The sequence below is a fragment of the Pocillopora damicornis genome, chromosome 7 (genome assembly GCF_964200805.1).
Source record: "Pocillopora damicornis chromosome 7, jaPocDami1.2, whole genome shotgun sequence".
Taxonomy (NCBI): Eukaryota; Metazoa; Cnidaria; class Anthozoa; order Scleractinia; family Pocilloporidae; genus Pocillopora; species Pocillopora damicornis.
In genome coordinates this window covers 3825095-3845823 of record NC_142676.1, presented here as the reverse complement: position 1 = coordinate 3845823, position 20729 = coordinate 3825095, and the positions used below count along the sequence as shown (strand labels likewise).

The 20729-nt window shown below is 38.9% G+C and overlaps 2 protein-coding genes across 4 annotated transcripts; both read left to right on the top strand.

Moving 5' to 3' along the window:
- The first annotated feature begins 2012 nt into the window (after positions 1-2012).
- LOC113679873 (uncharacterized) lies at positions 2013-6695 on the top strand. The gene is made up of 4 exons (XM_027196849.2): positions 2013-4052; positions 5055-5103; positions 5302-5431; positions 5866-6695. The coding sequence occupies exons 1-4, from the start codon at positions 3638-3640 to the stop codon at positions 6400-6402; spliced, it is 1131 nt and encodes a 376-aa protein (XP_027052650.2). The 5' UTR covers positions 2013-3637; the 3' UTR covers positions 6403-6695.
- A 1182-nt stretch (positions 6696-7877) lies between these two features.
- Positions 7878-20335, top strand: LOC113679875 (calpain-B). Of its 3 annotated transcripts, XM_089211492.1 has the most exons (22): positions 7891-8148; positions 8246-8306; positions 10432-10653; positions 11517-11716; positions 12237-12565; positions 12650-12818; positions 13161-13241; positions 13348-13445; positions 13912-13989; positions 14074-14265; positions 14546-14675; positions 14901-15121; positions 15270-15309; positions 16759-16833; positions 17273-17330; positions 17605-17641; positions 17748-17769; positions 18115-18183; positions 18672-18750; positions 18852-18968; positions 19356-19423; positions 19781-20335. In XM_089211492.1, the coding sequence occupies exons 4-22, from the start codon at positions 11555-11557 to the stop codon at positions 19805-19807; spliced, it is 2052 nt and encodes a 683-aa protein (XP_089067618.1). In that variant the 5' UTR covers positions 7891-8148; positions 8246-8306; positions 10432-10653; positions 11517-11554; the 3' UTR covers positions 19808-20335. The 3 variants fall into 3 exon arrangements, with proteins under 3 accessions (XP_089067617.1, XP_089067618.1, XP_027052652.2); XM_089211491.1 differs by lacking the exon at positions 10432-10653 and having other exon boundaries at positions 7878-8148; XM_027196851.2 differs by lacking the exon at positions 10432-10653 and having other exon boundaries at positions 7891-8306.
- The last annotated feature ends 394 nt before the right edge of the window (positions 20336-20729 follow it).

Here is a 20729-nt window from a genome sequence, read left to right as displayed (position 1 = left end):
AGAGCCTGATTCTCATTATTCTTGTGTTCAGCTGCATTAACAGCGTTTTCAGACGGTCAAATGGCGAAAGAGGTCTTCTTGGATCAACCATAGCATCGGCAGATGAGCTGATGAAAGCCCAAAATATTTCTTTTAGAAAACTGACGAAACACGAGCGAGAATTCAGCTTTGATTCCGCTTTTACGTTATATTCTGAGATTGCTTGTTCTTGTACGGGTTGTTACTTAGAAAATATGATTTATCAAATAATTTTTATCAGTTTTGACCGACACCGAAAAGTGTTTTCGTCCTTTGATTTTCTTGGCCGAAATTGCGGCTGACTGTTCTGCTTTAATCAAACCATTGAAATAAAATTCTTAGCGACGAAAAGAACAAATATTTTGCAAATCAACATAATTACCATCATAAACGTGTTTTATAAGTATGGTTTTTCTCCAAAAAGTGCACATGTTCCCTCTCATTGTCATGATTACGCTCCCTTACGAGGTGATATCAATAACATTTCAAATTTACACGCTGCATACTAAGTTTGAAATCTCATTTGCAGATCGATTTTTTCAAGACTCGGTGGTAGTCACAAAGTTATGAAAATATCTTCTTTGTTTCCTATTTCGGTTCCCTAAACCATATCTCTTTTTCGCTGCCGGCCCTTAGTAACACATCATGGTTACGAACTACAAACTTCTAGATAAGAGCTTCGTAGAATACAGAGGCTGAGGGATATGATCGGTTGAACTCAGTCCCTAGAATACAACTAAAGGTAACATAGCCAGCAAGTAATCTTTTCAAGAAATACCCTTGGAAGCTATTTTTTTTTTTTAACGGAAACCGCAGTGTTCGCTATTTTAGAATAACTTAGACTAGGTGAATGTACAGCAAATTCAAAACAAGACTAACGGAAAAGTCTTCAACTATCATTATTATCATCTTATTTTTTGCTGTTATTTTTTCGGTGGCACCTCTCACCTTGAGAAAGAAAAGAGTAAGCCAGGAGACAGACTTGAACGTAACCCCGCTTCAAAGACATCATGCTCCCTGCAATATGGCGAAATCGAAAAGATTATGTAATTCGTGACTTTGGTTAAAGGTTGCATTATCCAAGGTGATGTTCTGAATGCACCAATCAGCGACTTCTGTTTTGAAAGACTATGATTCCAGTTTTCTTTCATTGAATGTAAACTTAATGAAAATCAGTCGAATTTGGCCTCTCTTGATAGGAGCAGTATGGTAAATAATTCAGTAGGGGGCCCGGAATTTTCGAGAAAATGTAAGCAAGGAAGAGTTGAATTCCTTTGATCAATCATATATGTAGGCGAAAAACGCTAAAAATTTCAATGATATGTATCTTTCTCTTCGTTGATATCAGTGAGTACTTTACGCATTGGAGAGACTAACTCGCACAATAGGATTCCAGTAATGATCAAAAGCTGTTTTTCAAAGATAATAACTCTGTAGAAAAAAGATTATGAAATAGGGACTAAAAGGAAAATAACACCTAATGCATTTAGAGCATAACCTGGTAACGGAAATCGTAGTTTTTAGTTTTTTTTTTCGTAGTCATAAAAGAGGCTAGGAAGAATTGAATCTTGCTGACAGGCCCAGAATTATTTAATTTTGATGATATCCATTAAACCTCCGGGAGGGTTCTTCACCCAAGTTCAGACGTTTCCCACTCTGGTTGTTTCGATTCGCACCCAACCTGCCGCTCGATTCGTACCCATCCAAAACATTCAGTGACGACTAACACCCCGATGATCGACGTCGATTGTTGCGCACGACCAGTTAGCAAAGAGTCATATTCCCATCGTACACACTCGTGACGCCAGCAAACATTTGCCTCTTGGAAAACATTTCTCCGCGATTGAACTCGACACTACACAATTCACATACGAAGGAAGGACTCATCAGGAAGTTAACCTAGGAAACAAGTGAACAGGCCGATGAAGATGATCTACCAATTATTTTCTCTTGGTATAGAGTTCTAAACTTTCAATAAAAGAACCTCAGGAAAACAGAAAGCAGAAAATAAGCACAACCTTTGTGGTCTCGTTTTATATTTCATTAGAAAATAAAGTTCATTTATATGCATGAATCCATCTGCAAGATTTTTGACCAATCTGAGACGAGATTTCATCGTACGCTGCTCGTTCAGCTTGCCGTCTTGTTATGCCTTACACTTTTTGCATGATGCTCCGCTGATTGATCGGTTGGTTTTCAGCGACCGTGATTGGTGCATTTCAATCGCCGCCTTTTACCCGAGTTGTTTCTTCAGCGACTCCCTTCGAACTGACCTTCTTTAAGTTTGGTTATTGATCGTGGCCATTTATAATTTTAGAACTTCTCTTCTTTTTTCGACTCCTTGTTGATGTTTTAAGGTTTGTGGGACTCTGCTTCTGAACTTTTGGTCAGTTTTTCGATCTTGGTACTTTCGACAAAAGGAAACTACTGTAGAGCGTAGGGAATATTTTCTTTCTTCCTCGAAATAAAAGAGAGTTTTATTTGGAGACGAGCTGACGCGCTCATAAAGGCACTACACAATAGAGTGCTTTACCGATTGCGGGTGATAGCAATAATGTTGCTCAGAACTAATTTGTGTGCGAAGGCTTCCAGCATACATCCATACATACAGCAAGATAATTTCTTTTTTCTGTGAGCAGAGAGAGGATAAATTTTTTTCCTGACACACTTTGAAATTGACCAATAAAGAAGAAAGCCCTTGATCGAGCTTCTTAAACTGAACGAAAAAGACAAAAAAAGGCTGTATTTAGTTTAAAAAATTCCGTGATTGAACTCTCTTTCATGTTGCCCGAGCCACCGTGGTTGTTTTGGCTCAACGGAGTCTTGCTCGATGAAGTTCAGACATAAAGCTATATCAAGCTGCTTTTTAAAAAAAGAGTGAATTATGTATTGCATAATACAGTCCTTAGGGCGCAGGCGAGGTTGTAAGATGATTAGTATATCAATATGAAGATTAGACTGTTATAATCAACAAGAGAAAGCATGATATTTGGTAAATAGCATCTGTCTAAGGCGCAGACAGTGAGAATCTGCGGTGGAAAATCAAGAACTTTTGAATAGGCATTTGTCAAGTTACTGTGAGCAGTTTCAGTGTTTTTTGTTTAAGCAGGGTAGAAGGGGCTTTATTTTTGTTGGAGGGCTCGGAAGACTTTTCTTGAGAAGATTTCAGGGAATTTTTAGCTAAAAATAGCGATCTGTGGTTAACTCTTCAATCCGTGCAGGCGAATGTCATTGACAAAAGCCACCGCAGAAAAAATGGTAGACGACTGAAAGAAAAACTAGAGCTCCTGTTAAAACGATTCGAAGTAGAATGGGATGTGAAGCATACCGTGATTGAAATTAGTAAAATCAGTAGATTGATAATTTGGACGGGTTTTAGTTCGTCTCTTTTTCTATTTCACCACGCATGTACCCTCGTTTGTCCTGTGTTTTATATCAACAAATTTTAGGTTTAAACAAAGCAATGATCCTCACAGATGGACTGCAATTGCGGAGAAGAAGCCCTAAAAAGATTTTCAGACCCAGGTCTCCCATATTCTCGATGGGCGCTACTACCAACTAAGTTACGAAGCCATAAGTTGTGCGGGAGGCGAATTTTAGAGGGTTAATTTTTCCCGAAATGGAATCCGATCACAATTTTTTAATGAAAGAAATGTATTTACTTCCTCTAAAATTGAGAAATTTCAGGTTTGAAACTCTCAAAAGAAAGTTATCCAAGATGTCCACGTCAACTGGACTAACCGATGCGAGCAAAGGCTGTACAGCGGATGAACCGATCAACGCAAAGCCCATGATACCAAAAGCTACCGAGAAACATACAGAAGAAAAGGTTCAGACCAAAACCGAAGATGATACATGCAACCAGTATGAGGATCTCACAAGTGATAAAAAGAGCATGCGCAATCTAGAAACAAACCGTCGTTTCAAATGGATATCAGTTATTGCGTGCGTCATTTCTACCGCTGCCCTTCTTCTGAGTGTGCTGATAATGTTCGGGAAAATTGGCCACGGTTGTGGATGCCCCGAAAAGGAAGGTCAGTTTTATTCATCCTCCGAAACTACAAATAGTTTAGTGTTATCGTCCGGGTTTGAGTGTTGCTGTCAGTTGTTGTCAATCGCTGTCGGTAGCTGTCGGATTCTTTCAGGTTGCTGTCAAGTTGCTGTCGGTAGTAAAAATTGATGTTTCGACAAACTGAGCGGAAATCATCATCAGAACACGAAGTTAGAAATTGCCTATTAGTCAAGTATTACAAGTCTGGTCCGAGAAAACTGCTTTGTCATTTTTCAGTGATGTGAACTCGTCAAATGTGAGACTCGAGTGGCGAAGGTGGGTCGTGAATAGGAAGTTTCGATTAGTCGGTAAAGTTAGGCCAATCTGCAGAGTAGATGTCGTGAATAAGACGTTAGTGTGGCGGCGGTAATTGTTGCCACCTGCTGAGAGAAGTCTTTTCTAACCTAGTAAACCAGCTTTAATAAGTCAGTCGATTAAAAACTGCTCTAAGTCTCAAACAATAGCGTGAATCGTTGTTCGTTTGAACTCAGTCAGTCTAACTGTGAGGTAACAGTCGGTCTCTCTGCTGTAGGAGGCTTGACAGTCGGAGCAATTGATCTTGTTAACCGCCCTATGAATAATTTTAAGTCATATTTAATTTTCTTCCTTGTCTTTTGAGCTAATTTGTGAATATCCTACCATAATTCTAGTTCTGAAGTTAAAGCCAACACTCAAAGGTTGCAAGATCCGCCAGATGTTTTTGACCCAAACCCTCAAATGGTCCATAATTTTCTCGAAAGTGTTTAACTCTTTACACTCTAACATTAGTATGTACATTCTCCATACTGTTCTCTATACATTTCCTAAGGTGCCGACAAGGAGAATTTGCGTAACAATCAAGGGCCTCTTTAGTTGGTAATCATTTCCTTTTATTCTCGCGACATTAATATGTGTGATTTGGGGGTGATATTGCAAGAAGAAATTAGATGCTTAGATGCTAGTCACCATTGGAGATCAAAGGGGTAATCAAATGTTTTACACTTAGATGGTCAAGTTCCACGTTCAAGTTGCAAGGAATTTTACGACAACGACGAGTGAGTGATTTCTTTACCTGTTGTAGTGATATACAAAAGCTAAGTAGCTGAGTGAAGCCGTTTTAAAATGGTATCCTAACCTTCCCAAGATTCAACTTTTGATGTAACGAATAAACCTTCCTAATTCATAATATCAATTCCACATCTTCATTACAGTACCTGTTTTCATCTCTCAAGGGTAATTTATTCTCCTTACAGATCTGACGGTAACAAAGCTTATCCTCTTAAGTTTGGGTCAGTTACTCTTCCGATCTACTGTCACATGACAGTTCTTGACGCATGCGGAGGTGGTGGTTGGACGCTGGTTATGAAGCTGGATGGTTCCAAGGTGAGAATTTAACGATGAATAAGATTTTGAAAATTTAGTACACTTCTGAGATCAGACCATCTTGAAGAACCTTATTTTCTTTGATAACTGTATTTTGCTGTGTTATAATAGACAAAATTCTCTTTAGAGCGCTTTTCGATTGAATGTTGTAAAATCAAAACCAGAGAAATCACAACGGCCAATCATAACAAGGAAGATATCTCCAGGAGCTAATGATAACTCGAAGCAAAACCAAGCAATCTGCCTGAAGTGCAGGAAAACGTGAGTGACCGATTGGTTCTTGTTTTGCATCTGACTGTTTGTGAGACTGGCGAGAGCTTTTTAGATCAGTCACAGAGCAAAGTAATAAAGAAAAAAATCGATCGACGCTCAATTGGAAATTTCTACATTTGTTAATGTTTCTTTGTTTGCAATATCTCGACATTGTTTCTAAGGACACCTTCCATTATGATTCCGCGATTTGGAGCAGCATGACTGAACTCAACGCTTCGGCTGGGATTACTGCCTTTGACGAGAAAGAGACAAAGTTACCAACTTACTGGAAAACAAAATTCTCCAAAATCTGTCTAGGTATGAAAAATGGCCATCAAATCAACTTCGTCCTCATTACAATGAGGGCAGATTCTCTGTATTCTTTGATTGCTGATGGTCAGTACCGCCCAACCTCATTGGGTCGAGACAAATGGAAGTCACTGCTTGGTTCCAGCGCCTCATTGCAACGCACATGTAACAAGGAGGGGTTCAACACATTTTGCACCGGCTTTAGTTACGACAAAGAACCGCCTAAGGCTCGAATCGGTATTGTGAGTAACGACGATTATGATCCAAATTGCGACCATTGTCGTTCCAGGATCGGTTTTGGTACGTCAGGCCATCCTGATGACACCAGCTCGTGTGGAAACGTAGCAAGATGGAGAGCAGATAATGGTAACAAATTCATCAAAGCGATGGGATACATTCTTGTTCAATGATATAAGAATGACCCTGTAGAAGTGCTATGACTCCTTCCTATAAGATTTTTTTTCTGTAATAAAATAGAACAAACGTGGAAATCAATTGCAAAAGGCCACTGCCACTCGAGTGGAAAATAATTTCAGAGACAATGCAGAAGCGGAGAGTAGTGCAGATCAGTTTCTCTGTCCTAAATAAATGATTGGTGGTGTTCACACTAGCAGGTTTCACTTTATTTCAGTCATTATTTCCTTCCATTTTTTTTCTGTGCTTTTTATTTGAACTTGCAATAATTTTTTTTTCCCGATAACCATCTTTCTCGACGTGGTCGAATCTCTGTACTATATATTTGATCACTGATGGGCAAAACCACCATCACCGCCCTCTCTAAGAAAGGAAGTCCACAGACGTAATGGTTTTAGAAGAATTGCCAGTAAAGTCAAAATCCGGGTTGGAGGAATGTTTATGTTTTTTTTCCAACCTTTCCTGAATGGCCTGCTTTTTAATATTCCCTAAGGCGGTTCACTTAGCTTTATCAACTAGATTTTTTTTAACCAGTTAATGCGGATGCCTTTTCTCAAAAAATTCCTTCAATTTCTGTTGAGCAATTTACGGTACAAATGTCCAAATTGAACGGAATTGGAAAGACTCACCGGGAGCGTATATTTGTTGTAGAACTTAAATTAAAACTTCGCTCGCTCTTTCAGTATGAACAAATTGCTCGAAAAAATTCAGATATTAAATGAATGAAAGTTCCATCGTTCAGTTTAACTGTAACCAAATACCTCACGTTTCAACTTTCTGGGTACTTTTTGTGAACGATTAAAATTAATTGCAGACGGTTTTTAGGCCGCTTGTCAACCAACGTAATGACACTAGTTGTTTATACAAATTCTTTCTGAAACCAATATTTTTCTGTCAACCAAAGTGATTTGATAGAGATAAAAAAGAGGATTCATAAGTTAATTATCGGCTTGAGGTAGTAACCGACGTGATTGCTTAAAAATACTGTCCAGCCGGAAAACGAGGTATATTTATGAAAAATGACAACGAAAGTTGGGATGTACTCGGCGACTCACGAAAGCGTTACCGTGGCCCGTGGGCAGAGATAGGAAAATACTGACCGGGTAAAGAACCAATTAGATTGCAAGATTCGTTACCGTGCCCTCTAAAAAAACATTAAAAGGAAAACATCGGTTGGTAACCAGTGAACTATGGCGAACGTCAGCTGCCCAAGACTAAATAAAAAAATTATTTAAAAACTTGAATGAAACAAAACTGAACCATAATTAGCAAGAATATGGTGACCTTGGAACGCTGGTAGGGACGCCATTACTAGTGATGAGCGTGCGCGATGGCGACCGTCTAGACTAAGGACCTACAAAAGGTTTTGAGCTTGTCTTAAACAAAGCTTAATTTGCATGCAGAAAATGTTGAAGAATGTAAACAAATACAGCTTAATAAAGCGACGCATACAGCTAGATACCCTCAACAACATAACACAACCTATTATAACACACCTGCTAAGTCGGACAAATTTTTAAACCACAGCAGACACCAAAAAGCCCAGAAAAGAAAAACATATGACTGTATGTTGTGTTTTGGGCTTACAATATCACACTGGTTCGAAAGTTCGCCTTTCGATCGAACTATCAGCCCCCTATCGAGTAACAATGATTTTAATGAGACTTGATGAACAACTGTAAACACACAATGACTCAATCGAACGAGGATCAAAACTACGGAAATGCCATTGAATTGTTAAGGTATCGAAAGCTATTTATTTTGCAAGCAATGCGGGCTCTTCGAGCACAAAAACAAGAATTGCTTAGACATATCTAATTAGCATACTTCTGAACACAGAGAATATAATTCCACGCCATACGCCATACAGCGGACAAGTCAATAAGGCAATAAGGTTGAGGTAAGTCGTACAACTTCGATAGACGCGTAACAGCAACTTAATGAGTGTTGAATGAGTGAGTGACGAAAACGTTGTCTGCAAGTATCGATAATCTTTGCAGACCAATATATCACGAGGAGGCCTGTTTCTTGACCGTTCTGACTGTGTTCATCGGGGTCGCCAACTGAGAGAAGGCCGTCGAGCGACGAGCGAGTCGCGCATCAAATGAATTCGATTTCAAGTGAGGAGGCTGCTTTGATTTAAGTTTTAAGGGCATAAAATTTTAACGAGGCAAGCTGTAGCAGGTTATAAATTGAGTTCCTGCTTGCAAGCTGAAACAGATTAGATCCACTGAGTTTCGAAATTCAAACCTGCTTGATGTATCATTTGGAACCTGAACGCCCAGATCAAGCTATTTATCGATGTTTTGAGAATTTTATTGACCCGTTGTCTGTGAATAGCAAAGGTTTAGCCCCAAATCATCACAACAACTCGGTATTCCAAATCCGTAAATCCCTGTCGTGACATAGCAGAGGAAATGAACCAGCTGTTTTCCCTTCTCTATTAAGACAGCAGTGGCTTGAAACACGTATGCAGTGTATCCGCTCGAGAAATAGAAATAATGTCTGCTTCGTACAGCTTTCTTTAAAAAGTAAAAATATCGCAGCTTCAATTCACAATTTGCTGTGAACCGTTAAAGATTTAAGGGCCTGCTTTACGGTCGCCAGGTTATTAAAATTCAATTTGTTTAGGAACGAAACGAAACTTTAGCAAAAGAAAACAGAAATTTGGGTTGCAGCGAAGGACTTAAATTTGGAAAACTGAACCGCGATTGAAGGTGCTATGAATAAAGTCTAATATATTATAGGAAATACAAAACAGACAAGATCTATTTCATTTCAATTTAAACTGTTTTGAAATTGTTCTGCAAATGGAATAAATTAAATCCTTGAGTGCTCACAAATTAATGCGTTGTGTACTTAGCGAGAATTATGCGCTGGGATAGTTTTTATTATGTAAGGATGAAGGGCATCATCTTGACATATTTCTTAGCTGGAGCCACGAAACCAAAAAGCCTTCTTAATTATTGACCGAGCACAGGCGGTAGGTCGAAGCCATAACTGAGGTAGCCACGATGAAAAATGAGGCTGACCATACCAGACACGTTTGGCCACGTTTGGATCTGGTTTGGTTTGTAAACTAATAATAGTAATAATCTTGGTTGTATCAGCTGTAAGGACGCTAACGCTCGCCTGAAAAAAAATGCATGATTCATTAAGTGTTTAAATTATATGTTTCTTCGGTTTTATGCATACATCGCAATCATTTTTTTTTATTGATGTACAAGCACAATGACATCTCGTAATAAAACGGGCGCGGATTCGCAGCGATTCAAATGTACAAAAGAAGACAAAGTAGTTTTCCTAATCTGAGGCCCGTTTCTCGAAAAAGTTCTGTTAACTTGACGGGCTCGAAGCCGTATTTTGAAATAAAAATTTTTAGGAATAGAGAAGCAAGTTCTGGCATCCTAACCAGTCCATTTTGTTTCTATAGCTGATATTTTTAATGTATCATTTTCAAAACTTTGAAAGCCCCATCTTGGATGAAAACATGCAATGGACAAAATGTCTACAGGCCATTAAATTACTGGGACCGAGAAACGGGCCTCCGGCTCGAAAGTAGGGCCCGGAAAAAGGAGTGTTATTGTTTGAACGCCTTTGTTAGTTTTATTTTGCTGCAATTACTCGACACAAGTCCTTGTCAAACATAACAGAAAATCCAGCTTAAGAGGAAGACTTGTCCCAAAAAAGGTGGAATGTGTGAAGAAATTGCTATTGTGGATAACATGACAAGGACGCCATGAAGGACCAACCTTGTTTGCACGGGGCGGAGAGAAGAGAGAGACCCTCCCCCTCCCCCCGGGAGAGAGGTTGGGTAACTCGGGACATAAAAGGTTTCGCAACTGAATTTCAGTGGTACAAGTTTTTTTTCCAAAAGGCTCTGTCATAGGCACCGTGCGTTTCAACGAAGTTTTTATTGACCAAGGTGACTGTAACGGAAGTGTCACGATGGAAAAGCTTGCTTAGTGGGCCTAGTCTGTGACTTACTGAATATAAAAATGGACGTTTTGTTTCCACCATTGCAGGCTCCATTTGAAATAGCCCGCAATCCGGCCTTCATTGTTAGTGCTGCAGGACGTACGTGTCTCCGTCCGCGGGGAGATTTGAGACGGGTTGGTGAGAAGTCTGCCGTGGGTCTGGCACTGGCAAACCCCTTACAGACCTATCGTCGGTTCGCGTTGCTCAAGACCTCAAACTCTTCCGCGGGTGAAGAAACACTCGCGTCGAACAGTTAACGTATACCTGAGGTACTTTTATGTCAATTCGTCGAGGGTGTAAGCACATATAGATCTTGGCACACAGTTTTTTCTTTTTATTATTAATGACAAATTTAAACAAACAGACGAATTTAAAGATTTATTTTGGTCTGCATAACGCACAAAAATCACAAACTGACAGCGCTATCACCTTCCACCAAATGTGTTTACTTATGCAACTAACCTTGGCAGTGTACGTATTTGTTTTTGCTTCACAATCTCCCTGACATGACTAAAATTAACTACATTATGCATTAAGCTGCCTTATCTAACATTTACAAGCGGTACATACTATAGCTTTCATTACTTACCTTTACTTCATCACCAACGCCATATCGATTGCAATAACAATATCGACTGTCTACCGGTATGACTCAGAAATACAGTCCAATATTCATTAAAAATACACTACATGACTTTCTTAATCCTTTAACTCCCAAAATTTCATTAGTAATTCTCTTTACTGTCTGACATACAATTCTTATGGTGTCAATTTGGAGAATTTAGTATTGGGTCAACTAATAATCCCCTAATTGATATATTACTTTACTCTCATCGCGTCTATACTTGATATTGTATTGATATTGAAAGGAGAAATTCTCTCTTGGTCATTCGTGGGAGGTAACGGGTTAAGAGGAGTTATATTGTGAGCGTAGTCTCAAAAATGGGGCGGTTGAAAATTTCAGATGAATATATCGTCGTGTCTAGATGACAACGAAAGAGAACCTAGTGAAGGAAGTTCTGAATTAATAGATTGCAAAATATCTATGTTCCCTCCAGAGCCTTGCTTCGTAAGTTTATGAGTTACAGATACCAGTTACGAAACATTCTTACGCCTTGTCACTGCTCTTTAGCTTTAGGGCAGCTGCCATTTGTGGGTGATTTATGAACGATGTCCTTAAGGCGAGCCCTACCAAAAGAGAAATACCTTTCCCTGCAGAGAGAGCTCCTAAGGAAAGGCGAATTGTATGAAGACAGAGAATTCCCGCCAGTTTTTCGCAGTATTTTCACTAAAACACGTCCATCTGTAAATCTTCAATGGAAAAGACCAAAGGTATGTCTTTGAAGCGATTTGACCTCTTACAAACAAAGAAACCGTACATCTTTACGATGCAATAGACAATATGTCAATTTGTGAGGAGGATACAAAATTTAAGGGATACCAAAACCAGTTTTAATTATTCAAGTTCATCGTAAAATGACGTTTATCTATCAAACAATTTTATTGCAATGATCCACAAGCACACAAAGTCTGCCGCTTCTCAGCTCTATAATTACTTTACTCTCACAGAAAAAAGAGAAAGAGTATGGTCATGAATGCAACACGCGCTCAGTTACATATAAATATCTATACGTTCATAGCTTCTAAATTTTAAATAAACTGAGAAAGCGAGTTTTATCATTTTGTCTAAATACAATTTTTCCCTTTTCGTATTTTTCACTCTCTTTAGAACTTGTGTTCGGGCCTATGTTCGGTTTTTCTTTTTTCTTTCCGTCTCCCCATTTCTTGGAGCTGTTAGATCACTCTATCTCCTGATCCCAGCATTCAATGTTTTTTTTTTTTATCATCTTAGGACATCAGCAGGACAGAGCCCAAGTTCTTCACCAAAGGTATTAGCAGAACTGACGTTGCCCAAGGGCGAATGTTGAACTGTTGGTTTGTGGCAGCAGTGGCATCGTTGACAGACTCAGAGGAATTATTCTATGCCGTCTGCCCGCAGGATCAGGGCTTTGAGCCAGGCACGTATTGTGGAATGTTTAGATTCAACTTCTGGCGTTTTGGTGAATGGGTAGAAGTCATCATTGATGACTACCTGCCGACGCACAATAACAAGTTGTACTACGCTAGATCCAGTGATCCTGATGAGTTTTGGAGCGCATTGTTAGAAAAAGCTTATGCCAAGTAAGTAATAGATGGAAAGAGTGTATCGCCCTTACAAGGTACATTTTGAAGGAATGAGATGCATTGTGCACTTTGTATTTTCAGAGTGTGTGGATCCTATGAAGCCATGGGATTAGGCCGAATAAGCGAAGCGCTGCAAGATTTCACAGGAGGCGTAATCGAGATGATAAACCTACAGGCACCACCACCAGACGTCTTTAAGGTTTTACAAAAAGCTCTTGAGCGCCATTCACTGATGGGTACTTCTATAGAGGTATAAAAATGTTGAGACAAATTACTTCTTAATTAGGAACTTTTCAAAGAACAGAATAACGACGAAATTTTTAGTAAGATTAACAGCGGCATTGCACCAATGTTTCTAAATTTCGTCATTTTCTCCTCCATCGTCTGCAAACAATCAATAATTTGAAAAGATGAGGTTCCACAGCCTTTGAAGAACCTGGATAGCTTTAAAAATTCGGCATTTATCTATAACTCGAATTCTCAATTGAACGCTGTATTTATTAATCGGTATTGAAGTAAAAGTTTGAAAGTAATTGAGAAGATTATTTTGGTAACTTTCCTTTCTTATCCCAATGTTTGTCCAAATCTTCAGACAACCGCTCAGTCTGGTCAGAGAACGTTACCAAATGGACTCATAACCGGGCATGCGTACTCCATTACAGGTTTGACTAAGGTAAATAATCTTGCATAGTGATATCTCAAGACTTCATTAGTAATTTCATGGCTTTAAGTGAGTTCTCATTATGGTCAGCTTTACATACATTTTTCTTATATTACAGGTTAATCTTCTTAATTTGGGAATACCAGAGGCGAAACTAATCCGTCTCAGAAATCCACACGGAAATAGTGCAGAATGGAAGGGAGCCTGGAGCGACAGGTATTGGTCATTTTCTAAGTTTCTGAGGAGATGAAAATTCCGCAAGCCTTCGAATTTACACGTTGTCTACGATCACGATCTAGTGGAAAAAAACACAAGAGTTACGTTACGGATTAAGTCGTGTAAAAACACTTGGCTGACAAGAATTTGCCGTGTGAAAGATGCCCTGAACTCTCCTAGTCAAGTAGGGCCCTGTTGAGAGCTCGATGTATTCAATTTTTTGATCGAATGGTGATAAAAGTAGGGAATATTTTTTCCCCAAAATACAGGAGCAGCAAACTGGCTTCGGCTGAAAAGTCTGTTTAATCTGAAGGCAGTATACTATCACCCTAAGTTAGATCTGGGAAGCCTTGCCATTCAACATCCGGGGCGTGTGGACTTCCCAAAACCAAAGTAAGATCTACTGTCACAACGTTCGGTTTTCAGCTGTGCATATCATTGTTGTACTTCCCTTCGTATCTAACAGGTCTGATGAGTGGAATCTCTTGTCAAATGAAGAACGAAAGCGACTAGACCTTGTGTTCGACGACGACGGAGAATTTTGGTAAATCCGTCATTAAATGTCTTTTGTTATTTTTTTATTTAGTTACTTATTTGCAAATTTGATTATTAAATTGTTTACTTCTAGGATGACAATGGAGGATTTTGTGGCGAACTTCACACGTGTGGAGATCTGTATGCTGACCCCTGACAGCGTTTTGGAAGAAGATAAGAAAAAATCATGGAAAATTCAACGAGAAAAAGGTCGTTGGCAAACTGATGCGACCGCAGGTGGATGTAGGAATTTCATAGACACGTTCCACATAAATCCTCAAATAAGGTATAGAAGTATGTAAAAAAGGTCAGGCTGTAAATTATGCTTCTTTAGAAATTTGGCCTGAAATTAAAAAAAAAAGCATTTGGAATCTGCTTCAATCTGGGTCAATTTTTTCCATCCTTATTCCGTCTTGGTTAGTACTTGCCTCGTTAAAAATTTTCCACCTTACTAAACTGATATTATTGGTTGACTAAAACATCGGAACGTGGCTATCGTGTGTAGTTCTTGCAATGATAAGTCACGCGTCAGAATACGACCAGTAAGTGTTGTACTCTTTTGACAGGATTCATTTAGAGGACCCGGATGAGGATGATGACGATGACCTCTGTTCGCTGGTAGCGTCGCTCATGCGCATTGATCGAAAGAGAACCCCAGCCAATGAGAGGCCTCCTATTGGGTTTGCTATTTACAAGGTGAGCATGAATTGAACGACCAACGCAACCCTTGTACCAACGGTGGTACTTTGATTTCTGTCTGATAGCGGGCATGATTTGCACAGAACTTTATAAGAAGCCGCTTAAAAAACAAATTAGGTTTGAAAATTTTCTTCGTGGCATCGGGAATCAAACGAAGAAAGTAAATTTACGTTATGATTACGGAGTAGAACTTGAGAATGACTCAGTTCTGTCATACGCCAGGTACCGGAAGATATGGCCGGCAGAAAGGAGCGCTTTGGCAGGCGGTTTTTTGAGACGACCAAGGCTCAAGTGATGACAAACTCATTTACAAAACTGAGGGAGATAAGCTGTCGATATTCCCTACCTAAAGGAGAATACGTGCTGGTTCCATCCACGTTTTACCCACGTCAAGAATCCGAATTTCTTTTAAGAATATTTTCCGAGAAACCTCACGATACAAGGTGGGTCAGTAGTGTCGGAGACATTTTGGAATTAAATGAGAAAGATTATCAATACTTGTTTCACCTCTTTCTTTCTTTGGTCAAACAAGTTTTTCGAAGCTCATATGAATTTCTTACGCATTTGGTGTTTCATTAACTCTCCTTTCAGGGAAATTGACGTGGAAACAAAAATAACGCTGCTACCCAAGGTTTGTCGACGCAACGTTTTTTTAATCAAATTTTTTAATCAAAGTGCTCTGTGAGCAAACTCGTGAATTGACACATGATTTTTTAGATTATGTTTAATGTTATCTGGTTTAGGGAATTTTGTGGTTGATTGTCATATCTAGAGTACGAGCAGTAGTTCAGTGTTCGCTAATGTAGCAAAGAAACAAAGTAACGTTGGGATAAGAAGGCATTACAATTGAAATGATCATGCTATTACATTTGACAAGGTGGATGATGTCATGTGTTTGAAACGTCTATCATTTTTGTTTCTGGTTCAAAAGAAAAGGTTGGAAGTAAATGTGGGTGAAAAGTGAAATTTACTGTCTTTCGTTGTAAATATTAGAAAATCAAGGCAATACTGTCTTAATGAAAACATTAACGATTCCCTCTTTATCAAATGAGACAAACGGGAACGAGTTTTGAGTGATATAACTAAGCCAAGCCTGCCACCGTCATTTTGGATCTCCGCCTGGGTAGATTTAGGTCACGTGCTAGGCAACGTATGATCAATAACAAGATAGAATTTCATTTCAGGCCTATTTATCAATTTTGTGGTGTGTAACTTTCGCATTTTAGTACGTTGTTTGTATGTTGAATCTTCAAATTGTCTTGAAACTTAAAAGAAAATTGTTCTTTAAAAATTCACTGAAAATCGGTAGCTAAAATTGTTTGTTTAGGTGTTATCTGATTTTCGTGTTAACTTGTTATTTCGTCAGTCGCCGGCATCTTTTGTTGCTTCTCACAGGAAAAACACACGCGACGAAACGTAATGATCAATTTTGTCCTCAATCTCACGCTATAACAGAAAAAGCTTTTGAACATCTGTAAACTCCGAGCGCTTCGCAGTAAGTGATATTTTTAATGAATCTTCGGATTGTTTTCAAGTTCAAGGATTGTAAATTACAATTTTATGAAAAACGAAGGTTGTTCTGTTATTTCAGTGTGAATCCTTGCATGCCTGCCAGTCGCTGGCGCCGCTTGTTGAAACTAAAACGAAAAAAAAAACTCTTTTAAGATTATCATTGGCTTCTTTTTTACCCCACCACTATTCTTAGCAACAAAGGTCGCCATTTCGTCTGTTTATTGCTCGCCAAAAACTATAAAATGCACTCAAAAGCCTAAAATCTAAAAAAAGTTTACAGGAATCGACCAATCGAGCGAGCGAGCGAGCGAATGCCATTTCCCACATCGTATCTATAACTCGCTCTTGCGCATGCGCGCAATTCACGAGTTAAAAAGGTAGGAAGTGAGGGCGGGAGGTGTACCCTCTCAGACTCACACGTCTAAATTTTGAAAAAGGTTGCGAGGTTGATTTCGACAACAAAATCAGACCAGTAGATCAGGTCTTATGGAGAGCCCTCGTTGATCTCAACTTATCGTTTAATTAAGATTGATTTAGAATAATTCCTTCCATCTCATTCTTCATCTAGCCAACAGTGTCAACGGAGGAGGCCGGAGACATTGATAAACAATTTTGGACCACGTTTCAAAAATTTTCAGGAGAGGTCAGTAGTGAACAAAAATGGTGGAGAAGAATGTCTCAGTAAATCCTAAGGGAATGAAAGATAACTTAATATGTCAGGCAATTGTCCTCTGATTTAGCATAAATATTCGGGAGAGCAGTTTTCCTTGCTTTGATTAAGTTCGACAATATGATTTATTTAGAAATATGGTTTTTTCGTCTTGTGACGAGCGTGGGAAAAAGAAAAATTCTGCGTACCCATGAGGAATTGAACGATGGACCTTCGGATTTCGCATTAGGATGCTATGAAGACCATCTTTCTTGTTCTATTTACAATAGGTAACGCTAGGATCAAGATCAAAAAATTTGATTGGACTGTATATAATCGGGCAAAAGCTCTTGAGGTTTCCTCCCACTTGTTCTTTAAGATATTGTACCAGATCTTTATAACCAATCATTTGTGCTTTCCGTTTACTATTCAGGATGGTGAAATTGATCAATATGAACTACAGGAGATCTTGACCAAAGCATTTGCTTCTTGTAAGTAAACAGCTTTTGACGCTGAAATATGCTTCTCTTCATAAAATAAGCGAGATACGCTTGCGATTTGATTAGTTAAAAACCTACCGTTCATTGTACTGGTAAACTCACTGCTATGGTATGGATTTCTCTCGTATTCTACCAAAATCCAGTGCTGGTAAACATCATCTGATATACTGCTTAACCTGTGAATAAAAATCGGACGCGCGCATTTTCCATGAAATAATTCCGTTATTTCTTTACCTAATATATTTATTTTAATGTGAATTTTCAGTGATGAACTCAAACACGTTTAGCTTGGAAGCTTGCAGGTAAATTTCCCTTGAAACTGATGATCAAGTTTAAATTGTGCTTCGAATCGAGCCCTTGCAAATTACAGTCCTCATTATGACTTAAGTGTTTTTTTTTCCTCTACAGGAGCATGATTGCAATGTTTGATGTATCCTTCAAATACTGGAAAATAAATAGATATGCATTTAAATTTGATGACATACCTAAACGGTCAGAATACACATTCTGACATTTTGATGCGTTCCTCTAAATATCCAAACAACTAGACATCCCCGAATTCCATTCCAAACTTCCGCAAGTATTCCCCTTTCACGCAAACGCAAAATCCAGAAATCTTGAAAACATTAAACTAATTGAAGAATATGTCACTTTAAATCATCGTTCATTTTGTTATCCCTCTTCTTGACACTGTTGTGAATAAATCTGAATCATGCCCTTCTAACGCTCATATCAGCAGACGTTTTCTTTCGTTTACCCTTAACATATGTTTTAGGGAGACAAAACAGGAGCGTTAGGATATAATGAGTTTAGAGGATTGTGGACAATTCTTGGACAGTGGAAGGTCGGTGAAAGAGTATTTTCCAACTGCTCAGAACGTTCTTGTCAAATAAAAACCAGCGAGCAGGCTGGGCTGCGGCAACATTCCTTTTTCGTCAAAATCTTATTCATTCTTTTTAACCTTCTTATTAACAATGTAGAACTAAAAAATCCCAGCGTAAAAAAACTACCTTCAATAAACTTCAAGCTCCCTCGTTTTTTTTGAGGAAAGATTGGCTTGAGTGAAACAGTGGGATAGAAATGTTGTTGCGTGGGTAGGTGAAGAAATTCTCAAGAAACGACCGCAGAACTGGCCATCGTATTTCTTCTCTAGATAATTCGATGATGTTACGCAATAGGAAAGTGCATCCGGAAGGGGAAGAATATTATCAAAGATTAACCAATGCATTGGATCACGGTGTCCAGTTTTTTATTTGCCTCATGGTGCAATCTTCAAATTAACTTTATCTGTCTGTGCTCGACACTAATACCAAGAGTGCTGTTTCATTTCAGGCCGTTTTCTTCTATTTTGACAAAGACCAAAGTGGTGATATGAACCTGTTCGAGCTCCGCGACGCTCTCAAATCATTAGGTAGCTACGTACCTGTCGCTTCATTTTCTCAAATTGTACCACATTTGAACATTTTCCTTCTACTGCAATTTATTTCTGCCTCGTTATTTCTTGCCTTGCAGGATATCAACTCAGTAATTCTGCGCTGAGTGCAATCATCCTGAGGTATCACAACAAGAAAGGCACGATTCCATTCGATATCTTCATACAGATTTTAGTCCGTGTCATAGTCATGTTCGGTTAGTATCCTTGAAGAGAATCACTTTGGTTTATGCCCGAAACGACGGTAGAAATCGTCAGTTTTTCAACAGAACGAGCTGATATTTGATTACTCAGGTTTTTAAGGTGTAGGGGAAAAGCAAGCATTCTCTCAGACTTCCACGATGACATTATCTGTCCTCTGGGTTGGGGTGGGGGGTACGGGGCATGGTTTAAAACAGTGTTTGAAATAAGCCTGGACTTATAATCAGAGTAGAACACAATCTGTTATACCGGAGCTCGTAGTGCTCGCCAAGCGCGTATGCATGCAGCGGAGGCCCATTCATTCCCCAGCTGAAAAATCTGATTTCAATGAACATTATTTCATTTTTCTTTTGAAGTAACATTTACTCTCTTATTTTCTCAAGATACTTTTAGAAGACACGCAATGAGCCGAGGTCGACGATCAGAGAAAGCCGTGTTCACCATCGACGACGTAAGTTGCTAAAAATCGTAAAATCATAGACGCCATGAAGACCGCACCTGAACCAAGATCTGGAGTAAAACCAGAACCCATGACCATAACCCCTTAGTTCAAATTCAACATTTTATTTGTGGACCTGTCGCTATTTTGTGAGTACCGTAATTTCTGTTTGAGGGAAGGGAGAGTGACATCCGTCCATTTCAACCCTCTGTATGTGTGAGGAGATAGTGTGTAGCTCAGTATAGCCTTGACTTGGTCTTTATCAAATCTTGAGGTGATTTAATGCCTTCACTCAGACTCCTGGATTTATGTTGAGATTTTTTATAGTTGAACGAATGAGTTGAATCTCTTGACACGATTTTTTTGCAGTTCATCGAATCGACGTTGACCGTTTGATCAAAAGTGACGGAAAGGTGAATCAGTGGTAGTGCAGAGAAAAACTGTGACTGATGAGTGGCAAAGGCAACCTGGTGCGAGTTAAAAGACGAAGCATAATTTTGATCTCATGCCGGCAACAGGAAGAAGCGGATGCTGACCAAAACATTGGTCTCTAAACTGATATTATGTTGCTTTCTAAAAGCTGTGGATCCTCATTTAGGTTAATGTAAGCTGAAACGTTTGTATCAGTGCAAATATTGCTTATTTTTCTAGACATTTTTAGCGAATCAGAAATTTGCTTAAAAGCGAAATGGAAATTTTTGATGTTCCAAAAAGAGGAAGAAGTCTTTGTTAGTATTATTCCAAAATAACCCTACTCTATTTCTTTAAATTTGAACCTTGTTATGAAATGTTTCAGTCCAGTTTATATATACCTGGATTAGGAAAAATTACTAGTATTCATTGTAAGATTTTTATTCTATATACGATATTGTGTCGATGTATTAAGAAATAATATTTGATTAATAAATTGTTTGAGAGCAAAAACGGTTTTTTTCAATGATTGTATGAGTGTGGATTGCTGACAAATCAAAGTGTATACACACCAAATTTTACCATGATTGATCGAAAACTCTGATTTACCACCACTTAAGATCTTTCCTAGGCAATTTTTTCGCTCTCCCCAGAATTTTGCGAGGGAAGAGTAGCGCCTCGCCATGCTGTAAATTCCGTCAAATTCCTACCATGTCCCATATTTCCGCAGACAGGCGACAAAAATGCACGAATCCTCCTAATCCTCGAGAAATAAAGAGCTGTTGATAACGTACTAAATCCCTATCAAATCCTCACATATCCTTTGCAGGGGGTTAGGGCTTACCCTGACTGGTGCATTGGGATGGTAAGTCAGCGAAAAAAGCAATTGTGATTAATAGTAACAATT

Excerpts from the sequence above, each read along its gene's own strand:
- LOC113679875 (XM_089211491.1), top strand. The coding sequence starts at position 11,555 with ATGTCCTTAAGGCGAGCCCTACCAAAAGAGAAATACCTTTCCCTGCAG. Across the intron at positions 13,242-13,347 it reads CCATTACAGGTTTGACTAAG|GTTAATCTTCTTAATTTGGG; the intron begins GTAAATAATCTT and ends CTTATATTACAG. Across the intron at positions 18,751-18,851 it reads CGACGCTCTCAAATCATTAG|GATATCAACTCAGTAATTCT; the intron begins GTAGCTACGTAC and ends CTTGCCTTGCAG.
- LOC113679873 (XM_027196849.2), top strand. The coding sequence starts at position 3,638 with ATGGAATCCGATCACAATTTTTTAATGAAAGAAATGTATTTACTTCCT. Across the intron at positions 5,104-5,301 it reads GAATTTTACGACAACGACGA|ATCTGACGGTAACAAAGCTT; the intron begins GTGAGTGATTTC and ends TTCTCCTTACAG. Across the intron at positions 5,432-5,865 it reads TGAAGCTGGATGGTTCCAAG|GACACCTTCCATTATGATTC; the intron begins GTGAGAATTTAA and ends ATTGTTTCTAAG.